This window comes from Mus musculus, chromosome 2 (genome assembly GCF_000001635.26).
Source record: "Mus musculus strain C57BL/6J chromosome 2, GRCm38.p6 C57BL/6J".
Lineage (NCBI taxonomy): Eukaryota > Metazoa > Chordata > Mammalia > Rodentia > Muridae > Mus > Mus musculus.
The window spans coordinates 118,528,543-118,551,560 of NC_000068.7; the positions used below are offsets into that span (position 1 = coordinate 118,528,543).

General features: G+C 50.7%; 1 protein-coding gene across 5 annotated transcripts; it reads right to left on the reverse strand.

Moving 5' to 3' along the window:
- Positions 1-214: 214 nt before the first annotated feature.
- Bmf (BCL2 modifying factor) lies at positions 215-21,144 on the reverse strand. 5 transcript variants are annotated; one of them, XM_006498855.2, is made up of 6 exons: positions 20,998-21,133; positions 20,499-20,628; positions 18,752-18,828; positions 18,174-18,470; positions 16,540-16,703; positions 215-4,117 (listed from the first exon to the last, which is right to left on the reverse strand). In XM_006498855.2, the coding sequence occupies exons 4-6, from the start codon at positions 18,463-18,465 to the stop codon at positions 4,016-4,018; spliced, it is 558 nt and encodes a 185-aa protein (XP_006498918.1). In that variant the 5' UTR covers positions 18,466-18,470; positions 18,752-18,828; positions 20,499-20,628; positions 20,998-21,133; the 3' UTR covers positions 215-4,015. The 5 variants fall into 5 exon arrangements, 4 of the variants coding, with proteins under 4 accessions (XP_006498918.1, NP_612186.2, NP_001318150.1 ...); NM_138313.4 differs by lacking the exon at positions 18,752-18,828 and having other exon boundaries at positions 20,998-21,144; NM_001331221.1 differs by lacking the exons at positions 18,752-18,828; positions 20,499-20,628; positions 20,998-21,133 and adding an exon at positions 18,954-19,057.
- Between the last annotated feature and the right edge of the window lie 1,874 nt (positions 21,145-23,018).

The following is a 23,018-nucleotide window of genomic DNA, read 5'->3' on the forward strand; positions in this document are numbered from 1 at the left end:
ACCCCTCCAAAGCCCCTCTGTCCCGAGGCACTGGGCTTCGGTGGCTCTACTACTATGCAGCCAGACTGTTCTTCTCAACTCCAAGAAGTGAAAGACCATGACAAGAGTGCAACACCCCTGTCGGTAACTCTGGCTATCATGGGAGAAACACGTTAAGGCTGTTTGATGCTCCCTCTTGTACTTTTAACACACCTTAGAAAAAATAAAGAACAGATCTGCTTTAAATGGTTTTATTAAAAACTGTACCACTTGATGGATGAGAGGATATTTACACATGTATACATATAAAGAACCAAAAAAAGGTCAAATATTATATACAGGTTAAAAAATAATGGTCCCCATTCCTTTCCTTAAGGCAGGATGCCCAGACCCCGGGCCAACCAGACTGGGGATGAAGGAAATGCTACATCTCGCTGGGTCTCCCCGTGTCAGTTTCTGTGAACCCAGAGATGGGGTGGACATCAGACAACTGTAGAGAAAGGGGCAGTGCAAGCCTGGGGTCACAGACCTCATAGCACCTTGGCCAAAGCTGGCATATATGGAAGAGCTCAGCTTTGTTCTGCTGTCTTCCTTGAGGCTCTGTCCCCTAGGTCTGCAGCCCACAGGAACCCCAGGGAACTTGAAATGACTGTGGCTCCACCCTGTATCCCTCTAGGTCCAACCAGGGTATCAGGCCAGGATAGCCTGTCTCCAAAAGGCCTTATCTTCATAGCAGCCACAGTGGCCACTGTACTGATTCCCCCAAATCCTGCAGAGCCACGAAGGCTGATGTCTTGTTACTCCATACACTGGTACCCGCCCCCTCCCCAGTAAGTCCCAGAGCGGGAAAGCTCAGAATATTCTCCTCGCTGACCAGGCAGGACTGTCACAGTGACCTCACTGCTTAGTTCCTGGAAAGCTTGGGACAGACAGGGGCCTTGGCTAGACTGTCCCCAACACCCACTCCCTGCCATGCTCAGTGTTGGGCTTGCGTTTCGCCACTGGGGCAGCAAGGCAGGCCAGCGGGGCCTCTCTGGGCTCTGGAAACAAGCTCTGCCACATAGCTCTGGACACAGCCCATCCCCTGGGGCCTGAAGGAGGTCACCGGGAGGTGATCTTTTTCCACCTCTGATTGAGCAAGACAAGGCCACTGGGGACAACTGAACAGCACAGCCAAACTTTGAAACAGAGAGACAGGGCCAGGCAAAGTGCCCACCCTCCCCCCACTCTCCTGCGTACCACCCCAGTCTCCCTGGGGGAGTCAGTGACGGGACTGGGGGATGTTCCTCTCCAGATCTGTTCACTGGCTTTTAGAAATGCCTCCTGGGGATTGTGAATTAGTAGAGCAGTTTGGCCCCTGAATACAGGGCTTCTGTTCCTCTAGGGCATTTCTACAGAGTTTTCCAGCTCTTCTCCCACCCCCCATCCTCAGCACACCACAAAAGCCTGTTGCCTTCAGCTGGTTACAGGTCACCACACAGGTCAGACCCTCCCTCCCTCCCTCAGAATCTGAATCTCCACTCTTCACTAGAGACAGCCAAGCTCCTGGAGTTCTGGAGAGGCAAAGGGGAGGGGTTGTCCAGGGGCTGGACTCAGAGACTATAAAACCAATTCACCAGGCAGAGATCACCGGCCAATTAAAGCAAGCAGCCAGGGGGAACCTCTTGCCTCCTTGAGCTGGGCTGCCAGCTGCCTCCAAGAGGTTGGAGAGAGGGGGCATATTTTTATTTATTTATATTTTACAGTCCTGGGATCCATCCGAGGGTCTCTTGACCGACAGGCAAGCCCTTTATCATTGAGCTTCAACTCCAGCCTGGATTCAGGTTAAAGATAAAAGAGGGTTTAAGTTTCACCCTGGCTTGCCTGAGTTAGTAAGTTTGGTCCCGGCTTGGCCCAAAATGGAGACAGTACATTCTGACCAGCTTCTGCCTGGTCCAGGCTCAATGTTCAGGTCAAACTCTGGGCTCAGTTCTCAGGCCACAGGGTACCCAGCCTGCACCTAGCAAGGTTGCTGAAGCTGACAGTCATGCCTTAGGACAGATGGAAAGTCTACTAAGTTATGTTAAAGATAACTGAAGTACAAGGTTCTGTATGGGGAGGGGCACGCATGTACCATCAAGCACATGTATTGCAGCACATGTACCAAGCACATACCAGAAGCCTGCCTGTCATAGCCTTGATCCAGGAAAGGGGAAGACCACATATGTCCCACACACATCTAAACTGCAGGGAGGGTGGGATGTAGGAAGGCTGGGCTTCACAAATAATCAAGCCCACCCTCAGAACCAGTCTTCATATTCATTACTTGGGTCCCCTCTCCTTGCAAACAGAAACCCACTTTCTTAGCAGACGAACTATGGTATAGACCCTGAGAAAAATGATTGTGGCCAAGAAGAGGTAATATCTCCAGGTCATCTGAGCAGAAAAACACAAAGGCTTATACACATGCCTTAAGGTCCTCCTCAGGACCACTGAGAGTGCACACAGTACCTTTGTGCAAATTAGGAAAGACATTCCTTACTCTGGGCAGACCCTGCCCACATCAGGATGTGCAGCCTAGAGAGCAGGGCACAGGCTGGACCTCAGCCTCTATGAGCCCCCTCTGTCGGTAGCCTTGGCAGGGAGAAACCTGCCCAACTGGACACCCAGGAGATCCGGTGCCCTTTTATGGTACTGAAATCCGCCCCCCCCCCCCACTTCTGCAGAATGGGGAGTCACTGGGCTTGTTCAATTTGAGTCTACTCTGAGTTTCTCCTCCAAAGTCCTTGAATAATCCTGTGTTCTTCTTTGTCTAGGGAAGCCATCTTTCTTTGAGCCTTGGCTCATCTTCATTATAGCACCAATGTCTTTCCTTACATACATAACACTTAGGACTTAATTTCTAAGATCAGCTGCTTTTCGTTCCCTCCCTGAGCACTGCAGCGGGGAGAGAAGGAAGGAGCTCCCAGGCAGCTAAGGTCCTGCTGGGTTCTAGAACTCTCCTTTCTGGCCTAGCTGAAAGCTAAAGGGAGATTCAAGATGTGTCAGCTCTGCAGTTTCCATGGTCTAAACATTGTCTGTTACTTCCAAAGTCACTTTTCAGCTGACAAAGCCTCAGTCCTAGCTTCTTCCTGTATCCCGCTAGGTACAGAAAAGGAATGGGGGTAAGGGGGAGGAGGTACACGTTTCCAAGGAAACCAAGAGGTCTAGGATTCCCCCGGGACCAACTTATCAGTGGGATGGCTGCTGGGTTCCCACGCCCCCAGCAAGCCCACCCCATCTCCAAGTGCTTCTGCTGAGATGGATGCAGACAGATCCAGTCCAGTCATTGGCAGGGTCTTCTGAAAACAGAGCTGACAAAGGCACAGGCCGCTGGGTACAACGGCATGGTGACTGGCTACTTGGCTCCAGCAAAGGTGGCAGTAGTTTGCACCCTTGGGGACCAATCAAGGGGCTTCCATGTAGGACCGAGTCAGACTTGAAGCCTCTCAAGTTTGATTCATTTTGTGGCACCTTTGAGGGGTTCTTGGAGAAGTCCGACCCTCCCTGAGGTCTTCCGGAAGTTGACAGCGTCTGAGTAAGAATCCCTGAGCCCATGCGGTGGGCGCTGGCTGTGCCAAGTGGGAACCCAGACGTGAATCGGGCTAGCCAAGGCACAGTTGATCTTAGCCAGGAGGCTCCCAGACAGGGTCCTGGTGGGTTAAAGCCATGATCCATCAGGCACGAAGGAAGGCTGACATGTTTGATGGTACTGGGAGCCTAACCTGACTTAACCAGCTCCGGTAGCAAGTCTCAGTCCACTTCCTGGAGAACATCACCAACTGGTCATCTTCAGAGCCTTAGGAACTCTACCAGCAGACACAGCTGCCTCTCCTTCAACAGTGTTTGACAAAGGCCCCCATCCTCAGTGGAGGTTCTGAACGGGGAAAGAAGATCCCACTGGGGCATGTAATATGTACACATGGATAGAAAGTTACGGATAACAAAACTTAACAAGACAGTATCTGTCCTCCCAGACTGCATTCCTGGTGATCCATCCGGCCAGGGCGGTCCAGCCTCACCAGGGCCCCACCCCTTCCCTGTTTTCTTGTCTGTTCAGGGCGAGGTTTTGAAGGAAAAGGAAGACCTGCCACCACGCACGGTCTCGGTTCTGCTGGTGCTGTAAGGAAAAGAGATGACCGTTAGGTGTCAGGCCACAGGCTCCTTACTGGGTCCCCAACAGGCTCCCACTGCCAGATCTCAGGCTGGCACCTTTGTGCCATCCAGCAAACTGGGGGACAAGAGACGAACCTCCCAAGACAACTGCAGCTTGGGCATTAAATACACCACGCTGGGCTGTGTGTACTGAGCACAGGAGGATCAGACTTTCTCCCTTGCTTACAGGATTTTTCCAGAGTTTAGCCAAGTACTGCTTTTAATCAGATTGGCTCCTGACACCCACCCCCCCCTTAACTTTAGCTGCATGAACAACAATCTTGCTTGAGCGAGAAAGACAAGAAGTCCCTCCCTCTCCCCCATTCCAAAGGAACACAGAGAACAAGAGAGGGAAGGGGAGGGGGAGCCTCCATCTGCAAGTGATTTGACACTGTGAAGGTCAAAGGGTTAATCTTCAATTTAAACCACACTGCTGAGGCAGCAAAAATCTGATTTCATCCAGTACAAACACACACACACACACACACACACACACACACACACACACACACACACACACACACACACACAGACTTGTGTGAGGCAGCCAGCCCTCTCCCCACTTCAGCATCCCCAGCTCCGGGCTGCCCTTTTTATAGCTGCTTTTGACAGTAAGCCATAAATAATCCCTCTTGGAGCGCTTTCCTACTGACTGGAGCCAATTAAACGTTAAGCAAGAACACACTTGAAAACAAAACAAAAACAAAGAATGCACACCAGCTCTGGAGGTTATCCCAGGTCCTACCGTTAGGCTGGGAAGCTAGGGGGCAAAGTTCAGAGGTCAAAAGCACAAAGGTTTCTGGCTGGTGTCCTGTCTACACAGGTATCATTTCCCAGAGGCCAGCAAAGGCCTGAAGGGGACAAGGGAGCCCTGGAAGAGGCAGTCTTTGTTCTCTCCTTGTCTGTCAGGGAAGGAGGACGGGCTGGGGCCTCTCCATGGGGTCCTTAGTGGACAGGGGAATAAAAACCTAGTGTGCAGAGAGAAGGCCTGCACAGGCTAGATTCAGATTCCTTCAGTGCCCAGAGAGCAAGTGAGTTTGCGAGAGGTGTCCAGGGAGCATGGGGGCCATCTCTTAGGCAGTCCTTAACCACAACCCCTGTTGAATCAGCTCCTGCCAGGCAACACCTCCTCACATGGGAGAAGAGTAAGAAAAGCAGGTCATATTCCCAGGTTTCCTGGACTTCTGAAGCTTTGAAGTTCCATCCAGTTCCAGGTTTCCCCAGGGAACCAAGCCGGCTGTGGGTCCTCAGCCACAAAAAGAAATATAATGTCTAACTGAGGTTGACACAGACTACTCCACCTCCACGGCCATGATGGAGGGGAGTGTGTGGTGGATAGGCCAGTGAGTGGGGACTAGTGCCTGCCAAGCCGGTTAAGGGAAGTGGGGTGTGCCACAGCCTGGCAGAAGGCGTTGGGGAGACTGATGGCTTCCTCATGTTTTGTAAACAAAGATGAGCATAAAGAGGAAACACACCCAGCTTAGCAAAATCTGGTTCCAGTAGAGCAGCCTGAACTTCAGCTGCAAAGCTAGAGACTTGGGCAGCGACAGCTGGGAGAGCTCCCTCCTCCACCGTCCCTCCCCACCTGCTGTCTACAACAGGTGCAAGGGTCATGAGTGGAACAGGAGACCCCAGGAAAAGATGGGTCCCCAGAGAGGCCGGTCTGCTGGCCTTGTGAATCCCCTCAGGTGCCTGCTTGAAAAAACAGAGTGATTCGCAATAAGAACAGAGACAGACTGTGGTAGTTCTATACTGAGTGCTCTCCACTCCTGCTTCGTAAGGTGTGGTCCCCAGGATAGCAGGCACTCACTAGAAAATGCTGACCCGCGCTGGAGAGGTGGCTCAGCGGATAAGAGCACTGACTGCTCTTCCGAAGGTTCTGAGTTCAATTCCCAGCAACCACATGGTAGCTCACAACCACCCGTGATGAGATCTGATGCCCTCTTCTGGTGCATCTGAAGACAGTTACAGTGTACTTACATATAATAATAAATAAATAAGTCTTTAGAAAATGCTGACCCATTGAACTGGAATGTGCATTTTCAACAAGATCCCCAGAATTCTGAGGTTTTCGGCACAGTACAAGATGAAAAGCATCCTTCTATTTATGGAAAAGCCCATCACCTCCCAAACCCAATGAAATGGATCCATATTATCACGACCATCTCAGATGAGACAACTAAAGATCTAATTCAGCCATCAGATGGCTGGTAAGTAGCCAGGACTGGCTAGAACGCAGAGCAATGTCCCTACCTATGGTCACCGGACATCGAGTACCGTCAGTCATCACTGTTTGTGCCCAAGAAGATCCTCCATCCTTCTTTTTGCAACATCACTCAAAATACTTAATGGCCAAGGAAGGAGACCATCTCTCTATAACTCAATGCCTGCACCAATCCCATCTCTATGACCTTGGTTCTCTCAAATTCTACCAACGGAGGTCATTTGCTACAGAGGAGGCTTCCTGGGCCCCCGAAGTCTTCTGGAAGTAAGACAAGGCAACAACCTCACCCCATCTTTCTGCAGAGTTTAGCATCCGATAAGCATCTTTGAGCTGGTGAGAGGTCAGATCGAATGGCTGAAGGCTTGTAAGGGACGGGGCAAGCGTGAAGCACACAGTGGGGTTCACAGCCTCTGATACCACACAGCACCATGCCCCTGTGGTGAGGTTTCAGGGCTCACAGGCTAGAAAGAAGGCACTAAAGTGGGTAGAGATCAGGAACCCAGAGAGCCTGGCTCTAGGCTGGATCTCTCACTGTTTGTAAGGAAAACACTGGTGTTATTATAGGTATACGACTTCTAAATCCGACTATGGCACAAGACAGTGTTCAGGCTCCACCCATGCCAACAGGGTCAGAGTGTCCAGGGAAGGGGCCCAGGAGTGTACATACTGAACAAGCTCCATGAGGAACAGTTTAAAAGTCATAAGAGGCAGACAGGCTAGATATCTCAGTGATTAGGCATGTGTACTGGTCTTGAAGAAGACCCAAGTTTGGTTCCCAGCACCCACAGCAGTGGCTCACAACCACCAGTAATTCCAGCTTCAGGGGATCTGGCACTCTGGTCTCTAAGGACACCTGCACTCACGTGCACATGACCCAGACACAAACACATGTCAAACACAGACACAAACACATGCATATAATTAAAAATAATGAAAATAAATATATTTTATTTAAATCAGAAGGGGGCTGGGACTGTAGCTCAATGGAAGAGCATTTGCCTAGCATACTTAGAGACCCTGAGTTCAATCCCCAGTGTGGCAAAAACAAAAGAAAGGAAGGAAGGAAGATCAGAAGGAAAAATATACTAAACATTTAAATAATAAAAGCAATACACATTCATTGTAGAAATACTACAAAATATAAGAAAATACAGAGGAGAATATAAAAGCCAGTAATGATCATACAGCCTAGAAGAAAACACTTCATAATTTGGCACCTTCTTCGGAGCCTTTTAACCTCTTTCCATTAAACCAGTGTCTTGCCCTCGTGGCAGAGCCAAACGTAGATCCTGCCCAGGTGTCTGAGCAGCAGCCAAGCAGGCCACAGACAGGCTTTGGAAACCATAGAGGTACTTTCCAACCCCAAGGAGTTTGTGGCCACAATTGCCTTCAGGAGTACAACACAATGCCAAGGGCTGAGTCCTGTCGACTGACTCAACAGTGCTTGGGCAGACCTGGACACTGGTTAGGGAGGGCTGGGAGCCTAGCCCCGAGACCCTGAGCACTCTCCAGAGCATAAACCGAGCCTGGAATATTGTGCTTAGGTCTATCCTGAACACCCCAAAATAGACCCCAAAGCAAGCTCCTGCACACCAAGAGTCAAGATTCTGAGGAACAACAATAAACCAAATATTTCTACCAGTCAAACAAAAGAGACTGATGAGAAAGGACCCGAAAGGAGAGCCACTGCAGAGGAAGGAAACCTGCCTCTACCAAACAGGATGAAGGATACAGAAAGCAGAACAGCGGACAGCGCTTGTCTCTCCAAGGGAGCGAGAAGGAAGGGGAAACCAGGAAGACTCTGCCAGCCTCTGGATCTCAGGCAGCTGGCCAGACACCCAGCACACAATCTGTGATCGCCGAGGGCAAACCCCTGGAACAGGGCCCAGCCCTCCCTGACAGGCATATGTGCCTCGCTAGGGCTGGAAGCTCCTAGAAACCGCAATGGAGTGACCCAAAGATTAGAGACTGGGAATAAGGGATGGAACACTTACCCCAAAGTCCCCCCCACCCCACCCCCACAAAGCTTTAGACCCAAAAGCAAAGGGAAAGAATAGAAAATGTTCAAGGGGGCTGACTATATGACTCAGAAGATAGAGGTGCTTGCCACCAAGCACTAAGACCTGAGTTCAATTCCTAGAACCCCTAGGGCATGACAGCAACATGCCTTTAATCCCAGCACTGAGGAAGAAGAGGTAGGTAGATCTTTGTCAGCCTGGTTTACATAGCAAGTTCCAAGCCAGTCAGAGCTACATAGTGAGATCCTGTCTCAAAAAAACCAAACAAAAACAAAACAAACAAACAAACAAACCAAACCTAGAATCCATAAAGAGGAGAGAGGGACTCCTGAAGGTTGTTCTCTGACTCCATTACACCAGATGCCCCCTACCACCTGAAGCACAACAAAGAAACAAACAAAACCCAAATGTTTAAGAAAGGGATCATGAGTAACCCCAGAGCCCAACCAGAGGTCAAACTCTCTTCCTGCTAAGATGGGGGAAGGGCAAGTGTGTGAACAAGACGCTGCAACTGAATGTTTGGCAACTCATCCCGGCGGTAGGGAAGCTGGAAGACTTACTGTGGCTTCTTGACCGATGCACATGGTCTGACTACAGAAGAGTCAGACCTGCAAGATAACCTAGAAGTCTAAGGCCAAGAATACCTAAAGTCTGCCCAGGTGAAGAGATGTCCTTTATGTGATAGACTCAGCCTCTTGTCTGGGAGAGGCCAAAGAGTAAAAAGAGAAAGAAGAGAGGGAAGGGGAAGGAGAGAAAAGGAGCCGGTGGTATCTGACACAGCTAGGTTATACAAATCAAACTCTGTTTGGTCCCTCAGGGCCTGTGCATTAAGCACAAAGCATGCCACCCCACCCCCACCCCCACCCCCGCCCTCCCTGGATAAGAATCTCCCTTTGCTTCTCCCTTCCAGATTCAATTCCTGCCCTCTGGGAGCTTCATGTGTCACCAGCGTTCCAGAAACCCCTGTGGCTAAGTCACCCAAAGAATGAGAAAAAGAGGTTTCCAAAAGATCTAACACTTGAAAAGCAAATTTACCAAACAGCAATTTGTACCTTGTCAGACTCAGGGTTTTCGTATCTCTTCACTGGGTCATAGGACAGACAGGTATTACCAACCCTGTTTTACTGATGGGGAAGCAGGGTCTCAAAAAAAAAAAAATTGGGGCTGTAGAGATGGCTCAGTGGTTAAGAGCACTGACTGTACTTCCAGAGGTCCTGAGTTCAATTCCCAGCAACCACATGGTGGCTCACAGCCATCTGTAATGGGATCTGACGCCCTCTTCGGGTGTGTCTGAAGACAGGGACAGTGTACTCATTATATATATATATATATATATATATATATATATATATATACACCAAATAAATCCTAAGCAAGTTTGATGAGTCACTCAAGACCCTGACCCTGACTTCTGGACCCCAAGCTATTCTTTTTAAAAATGAAGGCAGGACAGACAGGAAGGAGGGAGGAAGAAAGGGAACCCTGGAGAGGTTAATAGCACTTGCTATTCTTATAGAGGACCTAGGTTCAATTCCCAGCACCTACACGATGGCTCATAACCAGCTCCAGTGGTGCTGCTGCCCTCTTCTGTCCTGGGAGGGCAGCAGGTATCTGCACACACCTGCTGCATAGACATTACCTCCAGGCAAAACACCTACACAGGTTGATGTAAGAAAATTATTTATTTACAGTGCAGTGCTAGGGATCGACCTAGGGCCTTGGGCAGGCTAGGCAAGTAAGTACTCTACCTCTGAGCGGTCTCTCTGATCCTATACAGCTTTTCTTTCCTAAATGTATTGCGGTGTCAGTCGGGCATGGTGGTGCACACCTTTAGTCCCAGCACTCAAGAGGCCGAGGCAGGCAGATCACTGAGTACAGGGCCAGCCTACTCTACAGAGCTAGTTCCATGATAACCTGGGCTACACAGGGAAACCCTGTCTTTAAAAAAAAAACCCTCAGTGTTTACTCTAACATTATGCAAATAGAACTGCTTCCCTATTACACGTAAAGGCATTGTTTCCAGATTGTTAACTATTCAGAAAGGCTGATGTGGACCACAAAAAAAAAAAAAAAAGAAAGAAAGAAACCTTTTAGAGAAAGAGTTAATGAAAGATCAAGTAGAACTAAAGACTGGTCTGAAATTAGAACCTCAGAGCATGGTTTGAAACCACTTCATTTACTTCAAAATACAGAATTGCACGGTCTACAGAATTGCCTCAGAGGGATCTGCACACTGCCCCTCGCAGTCTCCCGTCACACTGTCAAACTACCCAGGCCAAGGCTGAAGGAAAGAGCCTGTGGCTGAGAGCAGGGACAGTGATAACGCAACCTTAGGAAATTTCCACTCTCCGGAGCTTGGGAAGATGCTTTTTGCTGAAGCCACTGAGGAGCTACGGAGCGCAGGCAGCTCAGAGTTACAGGACACAAAGGCTGTTAAGATATAACCTCCTTCTCAGCGATTTCACAATCTAACAAAGAAGAAATTAAGAGACCAGGATTAAGTATCAGTCAGATTGGTTAAGGCGGAAAATGACAGCTCCATCATCATATCCTTGCCTTTGGGCGTGTGTTTGCGCACAAACAGAGATGGGGAGGTAGCTGGGTGTGGTGGCACACGCCTTTAATCCCAGCACTCGGGAGACAGAGGCAGGCGGATTTCTGAGTTCAAGGCCAGCCTGGTCTACAAAGTGAGTTCCAGGACAGCCAGGGGTACACAGAGAAACCCTGTCTCGAAAAACCAAAAAAAAAAAAAAAAAAATCTTAAGAGATGGGGAGGTAGAAATGTCATTGTTTTAGAATCAGAGTCCTCACAGCCCTGAGTTCACCACTTACAGAGTAACTTGGGCATGCTGCTTTGCCTCTGTGAGCCTGTTTTCTATGGAATAGGAACAATGGGACTGGACATTCAAGGCCACTCGGCTCATTACGTGAGGAACTATACATTTGTCCCTGGGCCTCGTGGCAGCAGTAAGCAGCAGACACATTCTGCTCTCAAGCCTGCCCCTGCCCCCAGCAAGCACCACCTCCCGCACGGACTTATGCAGTCTTTGGGACGGACCAGCCTTCCTATTTTGAGACTGGTCCCAGTAGTCAGAGGCAGCTGAGCTCAGGTTTCAAGGCTTTCAAACTAACTTGGGGTCTGACACCCAGAGGGTCATCCAGGGACCCAGTGAGCCGCTGCCCAGACACTCCATGATTAGCAACATAGCAAAAGGAAAAAGGAAAAGAATACTTTCCAAGGGTTTTCTCAGCACAGGCAACAGTACTAACAGGATCCGAGCGCTGCCAAAGCAAAGGCCGTCACTTCTCCAAGGAAGGAAGGACAGCCTAGAACTGCCACTTTTTGGCTGGAGGTGACAGGGCTTCCTGACACAACTGGAAGTCACTGGATCTGGCCACTGGGGGACAAGTGGCAAGGCAGGAGACAGTGCCTTGGAACACTGCCTCCATAACCAGGAAGTAGAAACCCCTGACACCTTACCCAACTCCCTCAGGGTGTTTCAGTTTCCCTGTCTCAGAGCAGCTACGGGAAGACCACTGGGCAAGTTCTGAAGAGCTCTGGAGGGAAGTGTCTCAGTTAATGAGGAGGGAGGGAGAGAGGGAGGAGAGCAGGAGGGGTGGGCCTGTTGCAAGACTATACTGCTATGGAGAATGAACCCCCAGACTCACTCGCAACTTGGGGCCTTGGCAGCTGACTGTTTTTTTCTCTGTGGGGTCAGTCTGCTGGCCAGGACAGGGTAGACTGGGCAATGATAAAGGTTGGAACCCTTCTCTCAGCACACAGGAGACTGTTCTTGCTTTGGTCATGGAATGTGCCCTCTTGGCTTGCCAGGCATGGATCAAAAGGCAAACCAGCCACTTTTCTTTATTCTTTCTTTGTGCTTCCTCCAATCCCGTCTTCCCACCTCCCCCAACCCTGAAAACACACTAACGCTAACTCCCATCCCCATGGCCTGTCTTGGTGGGCAGAGAGGAATGAACTGCCTGGAACTAGAAGGCCTTCTCTTGGAAGAAAGAGCAATCAGGTGCAGAGTGTGTGGGGAACTCGGCCTCCAGTCTGCCGCACTGATGACTCAGAAGCTAAATATAGCGAGTGATATAAACAGAGCCAGCCACAGAGCAAACACAGGGCCCCCAAGCCCCAGCACAGACTCTCACGAACCCTGAGCTTCCAGAGACCCCTCCCCCAGGCCCCCTTCTCCCCCAGCATTGTCCTGCATAGGCCTCCTACTCCTGGGACAGAAGATGGCTTCCCAGGGGGGGGCACCTCTCACTGGAGGACAAACCTCTGGGGTCCCTGCACCAGGCTGTTCTCTCTAGAGCCAGAGTGGCCTCATCAGCCATGGTCTCTGCTCCAGAAAACTACTGACCAACTTGGAGTAGTTTTGTTGGTCAGGAAGCAGTCAGGGACTCCCAGAATAAAAAATGTAGGATGTTGGGTAGAAAGGCTGCTAAAAGCCGGGCGTGGTGGCGCACGCCTTTAATCCTAGCACTCGGGAGGCAGAGGCAGGCGGATTTCTGAGTTCAAGGCCAGCCTGGTCTACAAAGTGAGTTCCAGGACAGCCAGGGCTAGACAGAGAAACCCTGTCTCAAAAAAAAAAAACCAAAAACAAAAAAACAAACAAACAAAACCAAAAAGCAAAATTAAAAAAAAAAAGAAAGAAAGGCTGCTAGGTGATGAACCAATCTGGATACAACTTCCAAAAGAGCTCCCCAGGAATTATCAAGTCAAGTCCAGGCAAAATCCCTAATTCATCGAGTATGTGTGTACACACTAGGCAAACTTCCTACCACTGATCTATACATCCTTGCTTACTTTTTGAGACAGTCTTATTAAGTTGCCCAGGTGGTCCTTGAACTTGCATCCTTCCTTCCTTGCATGTGTTCAAAGCTCCAAGCTACTGCAGTCTCGGTTTTGTTTTTTGCAGTTCTGGGCATCAAAGCCAGGGTCTCCAGAATGCTAGGCAAGTGTCTAATTCCGACCTGAGCTACAAGCCCAGGCCAATAGTGCTCTGTATTACAATTCCCAAAGGCCTTTCCAGCTTGCCTGCCAGGTTAGCACTGGAACCTGAGGCTGGATGCGTACAATGATTTGCCCACAAACAGAGCTTGTGTAAGTGGCAGGGAAGACATTCTTCCCAGATCTGCTGTTTGAAAGTCCACCATCCTCCCTTTGATAGTATAAATGAAGATGGTTTCAAACAAAGAGCGGAACATGTCCTCTCATTTCCAAAATGTCTAATTACTATTTAGAGAATTTCTAAATCTGTTTTTATGAATGGAGACATTCTTGGTCTCCATTCCAAGTGAGGAGGAAAAAAAAAGTGCAACATAAAGAACTCTAACCCTCTTGCTCACTTACTCAGTGGCCCACAGCAGCTACAGTCTGAAAATATCCCATCAGACTTGGCCACAGTGGACTTTTCCATAGGGAAGGAAACAAGTTTCTGACTCTCCCTAGGCCTGCACTGGCTGGAGGGACCACTCACAGAGAACAGAGAGGCACAGAGGCTCAGACATCCTGACCAGGGCAGCTGTGAGTTTGTCAGGAATCTGATCCTCCCTCCTCAGCAGAGAAACGGAAGGGGTCACTCTCTCAGAACCCATCACTGTCATCGGAAGGTCAATGTCACTGAGGTATCAGACATCCCTGCTGTATGTAGCCTGCCAGCCGAGAGGAAGGACAGAGCCTCTCCCTGGCCCTGCAGAGAGGTGGATACACATGCAAGCTTGAAAAGGTTTTCCCTTAAACGGGACACGGTGGTGCAGGCCTGTAATCCCAGAACTCAGGAAGGCTGAATCCAGTTTGAGTTATATAGCAAGACCCTGTTGTACCTACCCCTCCTCCCCGCAAAGGGAAGGAAGGAAGGAAAGAAGGAGAGGAGGGAGGGAAGGGAGGAGTGGGAGGAGAGAGGGAAGAAGGGAGGGGCGGAGGGAAGGAGAGAGAGGAGGAGGGAGAGAACTTTTTACCTCCATTCACATCACCCCCTGCTTTAGATGCCGGAGGAACTAGCAGTGGTCAGCGCCTGACTGATTTCTGCCTATAAATTCTTGTCTGTGACTCTAGGGGAGCCACTCTAAACCAGCAACCTAGGGAGCCAGATTAAGTCTTCCACTTAACCACACTCCTCAGGAAATATATGAGAAAAACAAATGGCCTAGAGGTAGGCACAAGGAATATGGCCAACATAAACTAACACCCAGGGCAGTTAGACACCTGCTGGCCTAGGGCCAGGACTGATACACTCAATATGCCAGCATGCCTTTCTACATCATTGTAATGTCCCACATCTCACTGGGCAGGAAAAGGAGAAAATAACAACAACTGAGGTCTATTACAAGGACAAAAGGGCAGCCAACAGTCATACTCTCATGCAATTCTCCTTCCCACCTCTTGGGGGCACTCTGGATGAGACAATAGCACCATATCTAGAACTGACCTGTGCCCTCAAAGAAGCAGCCCTAACTAGGAGAATTAATTTGTCAGTCAGTGAAGAGTAGGGAGACCTCAGGACAGGGTCTTCTCCTGAACCAGCTGTGAGGAGGCCTCTAGCCTGGTCTCCAGCATGCCAGAGCTCACTAACGGACAGGGGGCTATCCTGGGAAACAGCTGTTAACAGAGGCCAGATGATTGTGAGTGAAGAAAGAAAGCCTCCAGACGTGCTCTAGATGAGGCAGAGACTATGGCCACTGTGTCGCCCCATCCTCGTCAGTGTCAGGACCAGACACCATGAGTGAGCTGGGCTGAGCCATGGAATACGACCAAGGTGGATTAAATGTGCAGGAAAGAATCAGAAAGTGTCCAAACATGGACTGGGAGGGACTCGCTAAGCCAAGATTGGACAATATAATCATAGAAGGAATGGGGACCGTGGCTGGGCCACAGCAATTAGCCAGGCAGCCTTATAACCAAGCACAGAGCTAACCTCTCTCCAAATCACTTAAGGACTAGGAAAACCCATCAGAAATAGCTGTGGCACCCCAGTCCCTCTCAGAGAGCATAGGAAGCCTATAACACCCTGTGGCCTGTTTTCAGAAAACTCAGGGTCAGCTCCACCCTCTCCTGTCCGCAATGGTGTGTCTCTCAAGTCAAAGTTACTATTACCAGTAACTATTCTGGTTATCTGAATTATCTAAAATTGCCTATCTAATCTGCGGTTTATGCCCAGCCCTGACAGTTACTTGTTCCTGTGATCTAAACACAGACACACACACAGACACACACAGACACACACAGACACACACACACACACACACACACACACACACGCTGCAAGGATAAGAACACAGTCCCACAGGTAGAGATTGTGTTCATTCCCCTGTCTTGTGGCTTTGCTAGGTAGCATCTGTACCAGCAAGGATCCAGCCCCAGGCCCCGCCCCTGCCTTGGCAGCCATTCAGAAAGCCAGCCTGCCTGGGAAGGGTTAAGCACCTGGGGGCCCAGCACAGACGGTGGCTGGGCTGTCAAGCAGGACAACCTCCCATCCATGGCACAACGGGCTCCAGCACGAGCCTGCCAGCCGCCGCCTTTGTTGATGGACTCTGCCATGCTCGGCTGACACGCGATGCTCCGCCCAGACGGGGCTGGTGCCAGGCTGCCGGCCAAGCACCAGGCACTGCGCCCCGCCGTCCGTGGCTCTGGGGAGACTCCGAGGTACAATCTCCAGAGTCCTGTGCCTGGGTTCCCAGACACAGACAGTGAGGACTGGCTCCCCAGCTGGAAAGTGTCAGGTTTCAACCGGTTCTACCACTTTCCCCCACTCAGGCCCCATCTCAGGACTGATTACTGGTTTCCCACTGTTCCTCGGCCAGGCACACCCCCAACTGCTCAGTTTCACTGCTGCATTCGGCAAGAGGCAAGCCCTTCACTTGGGTCCAGAGAGTTTGTCAAACCAGACTACAGGAAGCCATCCCATTGGCAGGGAGTGATGGCAGCAGCATCTTCCACCTCTTGTGAAGCTGAGTAGGTAGCTGGAGCTCTCAAGGACAGGAGTACTCATCTAATTGTGCTACCTGGGTCCATCCGTAATTGACAGTAGCCAAGACCAAAACTCTTAAACACACCCAGAGGTCTAGTAACCCCTGGCTCTGGCTTCCCAGCCTCAACAGCCTCAAAGCCCCCCCCCCCCCAACCCTCATGCCTACTTGTTGCGTATGAAGCCGATGGAACTGGTCTGCAATACACTGAAGCTTTCTGGCGATCTGCACCTCTGCTCGGTGCTGAAGGAACTGTCCTTCAGGGGGCTGCTCCCCAAGGGGTGAGCCTGCAGGGAAACTGGCAGGGAGAGGAAGCCTGTAGCCAGCGTTGCCTGCAAAAACAGAGAATCCACAACTCAGCCTTTTCTCCCCTTAGCCCATCTTCTCCATGTCAGCCCTTTCTGGCCAAGACCTGGAGTTACTGGTAAAGCTCAGGACAGAAGGAAGAGGAAGCAGCCTGGCCTTTACCAGGGCATCCTGCCAAACTTGGACAGCTGCCCAAGACTATAAACGTTGGTACAGGGCCGAGGGTGTAGCTTAGGAGTAGCTGAATATTTAGTACACATGAGCGCGTGTGTGCACACACATATACACGCGCACACATGCACACACACTTATGCTGGAAAAACAGGAAAGAATACAGACCCTGCCTTCTCCTCAGCACTGTCCTGTCAGTGCCATGGCATAGCACAGGGTGCTAACGTGTGTGACGACCATGCCAAGCTTCTGGCATTTATCAGGCTGTACTTGACCTAAATGTGTTACTCGGGTAGCAGTAGGTGGAAGCGCTTCTCTGGGATAACTCTCCAGAGTTCCTGGGTTGTGCAAAGCAGACAAGGAAAAGCAAAACAAACAAAAAAACCCAAAAGTGCCTTCGTTTTTCTAGTATAGTTAGGGAGAGCTGGGCTCATCACTCAGAGATCAGAGCAGCAGCAGCAAAGCGGATGAGAAAACTCCTGAGGCCCACAGAGCAGCCAAGTCGGCTCACCGAGTGCTGGCACCAGAACGGCCGCTGGGGGCGCCTGCCACCTCCTGCCTCCTCCCTCTTCCAGCCCGAAGCAGGCCTCATCCAGCTTCTCTGACTCCCGCCAGAACTGCTTTTCCAGAAGTGCCCTATGGGCAGTTCCCTCTGAGAGTAAGTGCAGCGCGCTCCTCAGGGCTCCTCGGTCTGCTCCCGCAGACACAGCAGGATGACCTCTGAGCCTTTACCCTCCCTCCACAGGCCAGTGCACTAAAAGAAGAAAACAGACCGAGTGTCTAATCCTGCCCTCTTGCCAGAGGAGGGCATATTTCTCATAAAACAAACCCTTGAAGCCCACAAATGAAGGGGTCTTGTCTGATTTAGCCTTAGTAACAACCCCTCTCCTGGCACTGAGCCCAGATAGGCCCAACCTCTTTCTCCAGTTCCCCTTCCCAGCACAGAAAGTCCCAAATGGCAACTGGAAGCCACCTTCTGTCTTTGGGAATCTTCCGTATAAGTACTGGCTGAGTGGTACAGTGACACATGGTTTAAAACTCCCTTCCACCTCGAGAAAGGCAAATCAGCACTGGGGCCAAAGGGCAGAGCCACTGAAACGACATAGGATGTGAAAGGAGATTGCAGGGACCAAGAAACCCCTCCAAGAAGAACAGAAAGAACAAAGCAGTTTGCTCTATTGGGGGCCCAAGCTCAGGTGAGGAAGGCTGAAAGCTCTTGAATAGATAGCCCTGGCTGTTCAGTTTGAGGAAGGAAATAGTACAGAGCAGGTTTAGGGAGGGAAAGTCCCCTCTTTCCCCCAATCTCTAAGGTTAAGAGCACTCACCGTAAAAGAGTCTCTGGGGTTCCTCTGTCACCCCACAAGGCAGCATGACACCCTGGCTTGGGGAAGCTGGACTGAGGGTCTGAGTGGCCTTGTCTTCCTGGCTTATGGGCCGGAGTCCGGGACCACAGCAATGGGTGAGAGGGAAGAGCTGGAGTCGACTGAGGGGACAGTCCAGCTGGCTCTGGGCAAACAGGTCAGCAGAGAGCAAGCCCCCAGGCTGTGTCCCTGGCTCCCCATCCTCTGACTGGAACACATCATCTTCTAGCTCCTCCACACACTGAGGTGGCTCCATCTCTCCTGTCAGAGAACAATGGAAGCATCTGGGCTGCTGTCCTACTGAGGCCAGACCTAGGATTCCCCTCCCCTCCTTCCTTCCCCCCTCACCCCCCACCCCTGCTCTTCTTATGTGAGGGAACCAAGCCAACTTCTGATGATACACAACCCTGGTAATAAAACACCACCAAGGGTGACATTCACCCCCAAAATGTGGCCTCTATGGTCAGGGCCCCTCCATGCCTTTTCTCTGTACCTGCCAGAGCCACCCTCCCCCCATCCCCCACCCCACCCCCTCCTCTGACCTAGGCTGGTCACAAAGTTTGACACTGAGGATTTGCGAGCAACAGCAAGGGTAGGATCAGGTGCTACCACCGGGTACCTGGGGACATAGAAGCAAGACTAGCCTCTGTAAGTGGCTGTGGAGGCTCAGAAGGGGACACTTACTGACTATACAAAAGTGCACAACATACTTATGTGCACACACACACACACACACACACACACTTCCTAAGCAGGAACCTCCAGGCTCTCGGCGAAGTCTGAACTCCAGGCTAAGCAGCAAAAACAAGAGCCAGGAATTGTAGAGCAGCCAGGTTCCCTCCTAACGTGCTAAGCCCCACCCTGCTGCACATCTCCACCCCCTCCTTGCACAACACAACAAACAGGCTCTGTGGTGTGGTGAGTGTGTCCTGGAACAGGGGACGTAACTTAGTCACTCCAGCTGGCCAGCTGGCTTAGCTCCCGTCCAGAGGAGCAAAGCTGCCTGCTCACCACAGGTTAATCTGGAGGGTTGAATCGGCCTCTAGCAAAGTGTCCAGCTAATTCTACTCGCTAATCTTCGTGACTTCCAATTCTCATCCACTCAGCCTCCCATTCCTGCCAGAGCTGAACCTGAGATAGGTGCAAAGTGCCTCGCAGAAGGAAGTGAAATTCAGCCCTCCTGCTGAGCGCTCTCTCCCTGCCTACACAGTGGGGCTGTTTCTTAGTGTTAAGTTCCTCTCGCTCCACCTGACAGCTCATGAAATTCTGCACTTGGAGTCACCCGGCAGCTTGAACTTCCAAGCTGACCTCGCCTGAGTTAGGGCCCCTGGGGCAACCAGAAGCATCAACAAGCACCTGAATGGTTAAGGAGATGCAAGGACAAATTTTGTCATCATCAGACTGCTGGGGATTCCAGGGAGTTCCGATCCCCACTTTATTGCCTTTGAAAGACAAGCCAAGTAGTTTGTGGGGCTAAGTCTTTACAGAAATCTCAGTTAGGTTCAGAAACCTTACTTTCCCAAATGCAAGCTCTGTGAGGTTCTTACTTCAACCCTCAAGCCTTACCCCATCCCACCCCTGAGCTATCCGTAGTCCTGTGCCCTCTTCCCTGGAGAATGACTCCATGCCTGCTATTGTTCCGATAGGAAAGGGGTAACTCCAGCGTAAAGTTTCCAGATGAAAGGACCAAGAGATGTCACCTAGCAGTGCTTCTTCTGTCCTTCAACCTCTTCTTTGCAGTGTGGCTATCCCAACCAAAGTAGGGACTCTCCAGAGCCAATCACAAGCAGGAGTCATTGTCTTGGTGTTTCTTTTGAAGCCTATCACTCCCCTCCCCCTCCCAGCAAAGCCCCAAAGTTCAACCCTTGCCTAGACTGGACAGTGGGGGAGGTGCAGCCAGAGGGTGTGGCTCTGAAAACGCGGAGGACCCCCCCCCACTTTGCACAAGAACTGCAGGTGGCTCTCCAGTTAGTGTGAACCTCGGAGGGGCTCTGGGCAAAGTCAAAAGTAAACTGGGGAAGAGTGGAGACCCTCAGCTTCCCTGAGCTAAAGTGGTAAAGTCCAGACTGATAGGAAGAGGGCACTTCCTGAGAGCACCGCCAGGGAATGCTTTATTCCTAGCAAAGGTCTTAAAGTCCGCTGGAGCCATCGCAGAACTTCGGCGATCCAACTAGGATGCTCAATATAAACTCCTCCTCTTAGGAGTTAGCACTAGCCAGATACCTTGAACTCAATAGTGGCTAAGATCTCAGGACACACGCGCACGCACATGCACACACGCACACACACCTGGGTGACTCCAGGACAGCGTCTCAGCCTCCGAGTTGTGATGCCAGGGCTCTGCGCCAGGGTCCAGGGTGAAGAACACTCGGGGGGCTTGGTGCCCACACTCGATTGGGAAGAAGGGGGCAAACTCCAGCTGTTAAGAAGAGGAGCCTTCAGACTCCGCAGGGAGGCAAAATGCACCACAACTTACGGCCCCACCCCACAGTTACACCCGGAGGCCAGAGCGTCCGGGAGCTTGGCAGTGGACCCCAGGATCATTTGCTCACCTACTTTTAACTCCGAATTCCAAATGCTTCCCGAAAGCCCCTCTTGGAGCAGCAACCACAAATTTGTGCTCTGCACCTCGTTCCCACATCCCTGCACCCCAACTCCCCGTGGTCACCCCAGATGCCCGCAGTCCAAACCCTTCCCCGGGCCCCCACGCGCTGCGCGACTCCGCTCCCCACTTCCCGGAGGAGGTACGATCCAACTCCGCCTAGCCCCCCGCCGCCCGGGCGCTCACCGGGCTGCGGTGGGAGGCGGTGGCGCGGGCTGCGGCAGCGACTGCTGCAGGCGCGAGCTGGCGCGGGAGGAGGCCACGGCACACCGCGCGGTATTGTTTCCAAAATACGCCCGCTCCGGGCATCCCGCAAACAGCTGATGAGGCCCCGCCCCTCTTTGCGTCACTCCAACCACTGACCAATGGCAAGTGGAGGTCCAAGTCTCAAGCTGGGCAGCTGCCAGGGACAATCACCAATGTACAAACCTTCCCTTGGAAACATTATAAGGGGCCGGGCGCATTTCTGACCTCCGTCAGAAGCGCAATTGGAGCGCTGTAGAGGGTGAGGATTCGGTTCCTAATGCAAGCCCCAGAAACGACAGAGAGTCCCTAGGTTTTCTACTAGGTAGTGGGGGGACAAGACGCCTAAGTGACTTTTGTCTACTTGGAAATGGGCTGAGTTATTGCAGGACTTCCAAAAAGCCGGCTCAGGAGGAGACTGGGAGTTTTCAGACGCGCCTTGTAATATATAGCGGAAAAAAAAAAAAACCGAGCTGCTGGTCCCTAATAAAAAAAAAGCAAAACAAATAAAAAACCAAAACAAAAAACTGCCCTCTTTCCTGTTGGGCGTGTCTGAGGAAAGCTGGAGGAGAACACGTGTGTCTGCATCTAGAACCAAATGACATTCGGATCCATCAAGTGCAAAGAAAGGCCATGTCCTCTCTTCTAGACTGTGGAAGATCACTGTTGAAAAAAGGACTCTAGCAGAGGGGAAATCAAAGGGGTAGCTCGGACAGCCCTATCTATGGCAGCAGCAGAAGGCTGTTCTTGGACTGCTAAGAAAGCAAAACGCATCTCGTGTACTATGGCCAATCTAGGGATGACTCCACATTTTTTTGAACACCTACTATGTGCCAGGTCCTGGTCTAAGTGCTAGACTTCTGGTGCCTGACCTCAATGAACCGATACTTCACATGTGAATGATGGAAACCAGCTTGAATGGTGCTATTTTAGGGATAATAAGCAAAGATTTTTGAGTCGGGCCTTGAAGAATGGGGAATATTTCACTAAATAAAAACCAAATAAAACAGTCCTGACCCAGAGAGGTCAGGGAGCTAGAATAAAGTACTTAACATGTCTGGAAAGCAAGATCAGCTGCACGCCCCCCCCGTCCCCCCTCCCCCCCATCAAGCTCTCTGGCATCTTCACTATGATTTAGGATGTGAGGGTATGGGCAGGTAGATTCAGGTCAGATTGCAGAGGTGCCCCCTGGAATACCAGGCTGAGGAGTCTGTATTTTTTAAAAGTAATTTGTTAATTTTTATTTTATGTGCGTTAGTGTTTCGCCTGTATGTATGTCTTTGTGACAGCGTGTCATCCGGAACCAGAGTTACAGACAGCTATGAACTGCCGTGTGAGTTCTTGGAATTGAACCTGGGTCCTCTGGAAGAGCAACCAGTGCTTTTAACCACTGAGCCATCTCTTCAGCCCCAAGGAATTACTTTATAGAGGACTGGTAGCAAAGATTTTACAGAAGATGAATTTTGGGGAAAACTGAGTGGGGAGGCAGAAATCAGTGAAAGGAACAGAGCCCTGCCACAACCTAAATGAGCTGCAATAGAGACACGGGCAAAGCAGAGAAGCTGGGCTTAGTTACAGTCTCTACTTACAGTCTGCTCTAAGATACAAGCTGGCTGGATCTGGGGCTCCCAGACTCAATTGTCTTTGGCTATTTTTTGTTTTAAAATTTTTATTTATTTACTTTGGTTTCTTTCTTTCTGTTTTTCTTTTTTAATTGTTTTTAGATATATTTATTTTTACTTTATTCGTGTGGGTGTTTTGCCTTCATGCATGTGTGTGTACCAGGTGTGTGCCTGATGCCCAAGGGGACTATAAGAGGGGGTGGAATCTCCTGAAATTGGAGTTAAGGATGGGTGTGAGCCACCATGTGGGTGCTGAGAACCAAACACTAGTCCTCTGCAAGAGCAACAAGCGAACTTCACTGCAGAGCCCCCCCCCTTTTTTTTGAGATAGTGCCTTGTGTG

Excerpts from the sequence above, each read along its gene's own strand:
- Bmf (NM_138313.4), bottom strand. The coding sequence starts at position 21,120 with ATGCCCGGAGCGGGCGTATTTTGGAAACAATACCGCGCGGTGTGCCGT. Across the intron at positions 18,471-20,498 it reads GCTGTCCTGGAGTCACCCAG|GAGAGATGGAGCCACCTCAG; the intron begins GTGTGTGTGCGT and ends GTTCTCTGACAG. Across the intron at positions 4,118-16,539 it reads ATCGGCTTCATACGCAACAA|CACCAGCAGAACCGAGACCG; the intron begins GTAGGCATGAGG and ends TTTTCCTTACAG.